Below are 6,061 nucleotides of genomic sequence, written 5' to 3' on the forward strand. Positions count from 1 at the left end.
GTTCTTGAAATAAACACTGTTAAGATAGGGACATTTTTTTCTAAACAAAAATGAATTAAAAAGGCCTTTAAATCCACAATAGCTATAAATACATTAATGTGACACAATAATAGGACAATAATAAAACATCAAATGTTTAAACATATATTTTAATAGTCTATAAAAACTAAACAACATTTAAAATCAAGAACCCCCAAAACAACCCAATTAATGACAGAAATGTACGCACCTAAACCTAACCCTTATTACACCTAACTAATATAGGTTAGTGTTGTGATAGTGACGATAATGCTAAAGATAACTCATGATGATTCTGTTTTGTGGCACGTCACATCTATCATTAGCTTTTGATTATACAGGTGCATCTCAAAATTATTTTTATTTTTTGTAAACTATTTCAAAAAGTAAAACTTTCATATATTATAGATTCAGTACATGTAAAGTAAAACATTTCAAACGTTTTTTTTATTTAATTTTGATGATTAGAGCTTACAGCTCATGAAAGTCAAAAATCCAGTATCTCAAAATATTAGAATATTAGAAAAAAAAAATGGATTTGCAAAACAGAAAAGTTCAAGTTCTTTAAAGTTTGTTCATTTATGCACTCAATACTTGGTTGGGGCTCCTTAAGCTCAAACTCCAGCATCAGTGAGGTGTGGCAGGGAAGTGATCAGTCTGTGGCACTGCTGAGGCACTATTGAGTCAGATCGACTGTTACTCATCTTTCTCTTGAAAATATCTCATAGATTCCATACAGGGTTCAGGTCAGGCATGTTGGCTGGCCAATCAAGCACGGTAATATCATGGTCAGCAAACCACTTGGAAGTGGTTGTGGCACTGTGGGCAGGTGCTATGTCCTGCTGGAAAAGGAAATCAGCATCTGCATTAAGCTTGGTAGCAGATGGAAGCATAAAGTGCTCCAAAACCTCCTGCATTGACTTTGGATTTGCTAAAACACAATACACCAACACCAGCAGACGTCACGGCACCCCAAATCATCACTGACTTCTGAAACTTCACACTGGACTTCAAGCAGCTTGGATTCTGTGCCTCTCCAGTCCTCCTCCAGACTCCAGACCTTGATTTCCAAATGAAATTCAAAATGTGATTTTGTCTGAAAAGAGGACTTTGGACCACTGATCAACAGTACAGTTCTTTTTCTCTTTAGCCCAGGTAAGATGCTTCTGACGTTGTTTTTGTTTCAGAAAATGTTTCTTTTCTTGAAGACGTCTGAGCTTGGTGACATCATCTTCAGTCCACTCCTTGTGAAGCTCTCCCAAGTGTTTGAATCTGCTTTGCTTGACAGTATTCTCAAGCTTGCGATCATCCCTGTTGCTTGTGCACCTTTTCCTAACCAATTTCTTCCTTCCAGTCAACTTTGCATTTAATATGCTTTGATACAGCACTCTGTGAACAGCCACTCCTTTCAGTAATGACCTTGTGTCACTTACTCTCTTTGTGGAGGGTGTCAATAATTGTCTTCTGGACCATTGCCAAGTCAGCAGTCTTCCCCATTATTGTGGTTTCAAAGAACAATAGCGACCCCAGAATTCATTCTGTAGGGATGGTCATTTAATGAAACTCAAATGTAAATATACTAATATTTTGAGATACTGAATTTTTGACTTTCATGAGATGTAAGTTCTAATCATCAAAATTAAAACATTTGTTTTTTTAAATGTTTCACTTTACATGTAATGAATCTAGAAGATATGGAAGTTTCACTTTTTGAAATGTTACCTAAAAAAATTTTTTTCAAGATGTTCTAATTTTTTCAGATGCACCTGTATAATGTGTCCTAAACGTCATATAGTGGCAATATCTTACAATATAAGCGTATGATATGTTTTAGAAAGAGGTGTATCATTTAAACCATTGGTGTTAGTGATTTATCTCTTTAAAAGACTGATAACAAAGTCCCCGACAGTTCTTCCTCAACAAGGCGTTTTGAAAACATGCCATGAAGTTTGTCCCTTCAATGTGTCCGTATAAGGCCTAGCTCGAAAGCTAACCAATCAACGCAAAGGGAAAACAAATCCTAAAATGCGTTAAGAAATTCGAAACTGTAATAAATAAATGTTTTTTTGCGCATAGTTCGTGTATTAATGAGGTGAGCCTGGAGAGCATTGCGGAACTGTGTTTGAAGGTGAGATTCACGTTTTTTTTTTTTGCTAACTGTGCGCGCGCGGAGGGTGTGATCTTAGCTCCATCCAGTCAATGGCGCTCTGTTATGTATTTGGATTTGAGCTACATAAATAACACCTAAACCTAAATGCATTATTATTAGAATTATTGCATTATGGCAATATTACTTTAGTTTTGTGCAATGTCAGTGGTGCCGATTAATTTGATTTCTTTAATATTTATATGTCTTCTTGGGGGTTATTTTACATGTAAGTTACATTCTTAATAGTTCTGGTTAAAGCTAACCGAAATAACGTTTTATCTTGCAGGTACAATGGCTTTAGTGTCTGCAGACACCAAAATCGCAGAGCTGCTGAATGAGCTGCATCAGCTCATAAAGCAAACTCAGGTGAGCACTACTCTGCTGTCCAATGCATAGTCACTGTAGTTTGAGTTTATATGCTCTAGGACCTCCTTTTTGTACACTTTACCCCCATCCAGTGTTTATATCCTAATCTCTCTTAAAAATAGGAAGAGCGATCGAGAAGTGAACACAACCTTCTCAACATCCAGAAAACACATGAAAGGATGCAAACAGAGAATAAGAGTAAGACATGAATTCTGCATTGTTTACAATGAGAAGAAGTCATATTAATATTAAGTTAATAATTGTAATAATCACATAAAGAGAATAAGTAATGTTCAATATGGTCAAACTAGATCTGTCTTGTATTTATGAATTTAATTTCTTGTCTGATATTCCTGTTCCACATTAAATCTGCTTATATCTTCCTCAGCTTCTCCATACTATCGGACAAAACTGAGGGGTCTTTACACTACAGCTAAAGCTGATGCTGAGGCTGAGTGTGGGTAAGTTGATGTGAAAGTAGGCTTCCCTGTGCACCTCTTTACATCAGTGCAAAGGATGGAGCTTCACTTACTTCACTTACTCGCTTAAATACTCATTATAAAAGATGATTCACTAAATGATCTGTTCTTGACATTATTATTTTCATTGCTGACTATTTTGTTTGTAAAAGCTGGAAGATCTTGAACATCTTGTGGTTGTATAGCCCCATCTTGTGGAATTTTTGCCCAAGGCTCCCAGATGTATGCTGACTAGAAAGACAGACTTGTTGAATATTATTGCTCCCAGATGTATGCTGACTAGAAAGACACTTGATGCACGAATTTCTAAATTATAAAAAAAAATATAAAGTAAAATTTATTTTATTGCTATTCCATAGTGGTCATGGTACACAAGTCTTTTTGCTATGAAATCTTTACTGATTTTTATAAAAGAAACTTTTAAAAGAATAACTGTTATATTTCGAGATTAACACTTTCTGGATTGAATAACTTTGTTATTACCCTTACATATTTTTTTTAACTCGTTAATATGTGAGTATCAAATATAATACATCAGGATTTTGAGGAAAAATTATTTGTACATATCCTATTCATTATTGTATTGCATTGCATTGTATGTTTTGCCACCCATAGTAAAAACTGCAGACCTTTGATCATAAGGTCTAAGCATTTAGATACCATCTTACAAAGCCATATTACTGGGAGATATAGAGTTAAATCTGATATTTATAGGCATTTCATATAAGTAATCTGCTATACTGTTATACAAATCTCATTGATTTACATTAAAAGCTATCAGAATTTCATCTTAGTTTTTTGACATATAAAAACGGCACCAAATCACATATTTTTTCTCACTATGGGCCTCTGAATAAAATGTTTTTTTTCTACTCCTTGAGTATGAGCCAAAAAAGCCTGATGTATCAAATATACTCAAAATGTGTAATTAAATTTTTCTAACCATTATTTAATATGTCAGGCTTTAGAGCGTTAATTGATCAGATTCATATGCATCCCACCCACAGTATACTTCGCCGGGCGCTTGACAAGATTGCTGAAATTAAATCCCTTTTGGAGGAGAGACGGATTGGTAAGTCTTGGATATATTAGTTTGTAAACATGTTCATCTGCATGTATTTGGACAAATGTGGAAGCTAATCAAACCCTTCCCTTTCTGCAGCTGCCAGGATGGCAGGAGTGTACAGTGACACCGACCCACCCAGAAAGACCATGCGCAGAGGGGTCCTGATGACCCTGTTACAACAGTCAGCCATGACACTTCCCCTCTGGATCGGCAAACCTGGGGAGAGGTATTCAACGTCTCCTACATTTTTAGAAATGCTTTAGTCAGTGAATAATAATGAGTCCAAATTCATACCTGTCTTACTCCTTCAGTCCACCACCACTGTGTGGCGCTATACCAGCAAGCAGTGACTATGTGGCTAAACAGGGCGACAAGGTGGCGGCTCGTGTGAAGGCCGTGGATGGTGATGAGCAGTGGATTCTTGCGGAAGTTGTCAGCTACAATCACTCCACCAACAAGTAATCATCTACCAGTTGAACTCAGCTGCAGGGCTATATAATTACTTCATTTTAGCTTTTAAACCTGATTGTGTGAAATGATAATGTAACATCACAATGATATTTTTCTATCAGGTATGAAGTGGATGACATTGATGAAGAGGGTAAAGAGTAAGTACAGATCCATTATTCATGATTTTTACCCTCATTTTTTTTTTTTTTTTTAAGAAATCAATCATTTAGCTAGGAAACATTGAATTGATCGGATGTGACAGTAAATGCATTTATAATGTTACAAAATGTTTACATTTCAGATGAATGCAGATCTCTTGAATTTTCTAGTTTTCTATTTTCAAGATCCTTGAAGAAATACATAATAGTTTCCACAAAAATATTGAGCAGCATAACTGTTTCCAACATTTACAAGAAGAAATGCAAATCAGCATTTTAGAATAATTTCTGAAGGATCAGGTGACACTGAAGACCGGAGTGTAATGATGCTGAAAATTCAGCTTTGCATCACAGGAATAAATTACATTTTAAAACAGAAAACAGTTATTTTAAATTTTAATAATATTTCACAATGTTACTATTTTACTCAGTGACTCCAAGCTTTTGAACAGTAATGTAATTCCAAGAGTGCTTTTCTCAAATGATCTCATTTTCTCTCTCATTCAGGAGACACACATTGAGTCGGAGAAGAATAATTCCTCTTCCACAGTGGAAAGCAAACCCAGAGACCGACCCAGAGGCTCTGTTCAGTAAGGATCAGCTGGTGCTGGCCCTCTATCCACAGACCACGTGCTTTTACAGAGCTCTGATCCACACGCCGCCACATCGGGTGAGCAGAGCAAGAATGAGTTAAAACACTGACTGAAGTGTAGGATAAGAGGCTTCAGAGATACTTGAAGTGTTGAAGATTTGTTATCACTCTTAGTGGTGCTACAGGGAGGTTTGTAGCAGTGCTCTTCTAAAGCCTGCGAAACTCTTGGTGGAATATTTCCTTGTTAAGGGTTTTGTTGCATCACTAGACCAGATAAACATGAATAGAAGAATAATTTACCTATAATTTGATACATCTTATGTCTTTTCCAGCCCCAGGATGACTACTCGGTTCTGTTTGAGGATACATCTTATGCTGATGGCTATTCTCCACCTCTCAACGTCGCTCAGCGATATGTAGTGGCCTGCAAGGAGAACAAAAAGAAGTGATAGAAATATACCAAATGGGACATTATTTGCAAAAAGATTGTTGTGATTGAAAACAGGATATTGAGCATCGATTCTGTTTTTATGTGCTTTTTCCCCATTTTCTGATACCATGTACATAGTATTGGTATATTTTATACTGCATCTTTTGTATGATGTTTTTGTGAATCTGAATGCAAATAAACCCTTTACATGTGAATTAAAGGCACACAAATCACAAATCTATTGTCTGTATTTTGTAATGGCCAAATAGTACGTTTTAAATGTTTAAAATGGCTCTTGTAAAGGGCTTGTAACCACCACAGATATTCAGAACTACACGTTCACCTAACAGTGG

At 36.0% G+C, this 6,061-nt stretch overlaps 1 protein-coding gene across 3 annotated transcripts; it reads left to right on the forward strand.

Moving 5' to 3' along the window:
- The first annotated feature begins 1,941 nt into the window (after positions 1 to 1,941).
- On the forward strand, positions 1,942 to 5,945 carry LOC109056931 (SAGA-associated factor 29). Of its 3 annotated transcripts, none has more exons than XM_019074123.2 (10): positions 1,942 to 2,146; positions 2,454 to 2,533; positions 2,656 to 2,731; positions 2,922 to 2,994; positions 4,020 to 4,084; positions 4,175 to 4,304; positions 4,390 to 4,536; positions 4,651 to 4,686; positions 5,194 to 5,356; positions 5,611 to 5,945. In XM_019074123.2, the coding sequence occupies exons 2-10, from the start codon at positions 2,459 to 2,461 to the stop codon at positions 5,725 to 5,727; spliced, it is 882 nt and encodes a 293-aa protein (XP_018929668.1). In that variant the 5' UTR covers positions 1,942 to 2,146; positions 2,454 to 2,458; the 3' UTR covers positions 5,728 to 5,945. The 3 variants fall into 3 exon arrangements, with proteins under 3 accessions (XP_018929668.1, XP_042576498.1, XP_042576497.1); XM_042720564.1 differs by lacking the exon at positions 1,942 to 2,146 and adding an exon at positions 2,280 to 2,328; XM_042720563.1 differs by lacking the exon at positions 1,942 to 2,146 and adding an exon at positions 2,331 to 2,393.
- The last annotated feature ends 116 nt before the right edge of the window (positions 5,946 to 6,061 follow it).

The sequence above is a fragment of the Cyprinus carpio genome, chromosome B3 (assembly GCF_018340385.1).
Source record: "Cyprinus carpio isolate SPL01 chromosome B3, ASM1834038v1, whole genome shotgun sequence".
Lineage (NCBI taxonomy): Eukaryota > Metazoa > Chordata > Actinopteri > Cypriniformes > Cyprinidae > Cyprinus > Cyprinus carpio.

Excerpts from the sequence above, each read along its gene's own strand:
- LOC109056931 (XM_019074123.2), top strand. The coding sequence starts at position 2,459 with ATGGCTTTAGTGTCTGCAGACACCAAAATCGCAGAGCTGCTGAATGAG. Across the intron at positions 2,995-4,019 it reads GATGCTGAGGCTGAGTGTGG|TATACTTCGCCGGGCGCTTG; the intron begins GTAAGTTGATGT and ends TCCCACCCACAG. Across the intron at positions 4,537-4,650 it reads TACAATCACTCCACCAACAA|GTATGAAGTGGATGACATTG; the intron begins GTAATCATCTAC and ends TTTTTCTATCAG.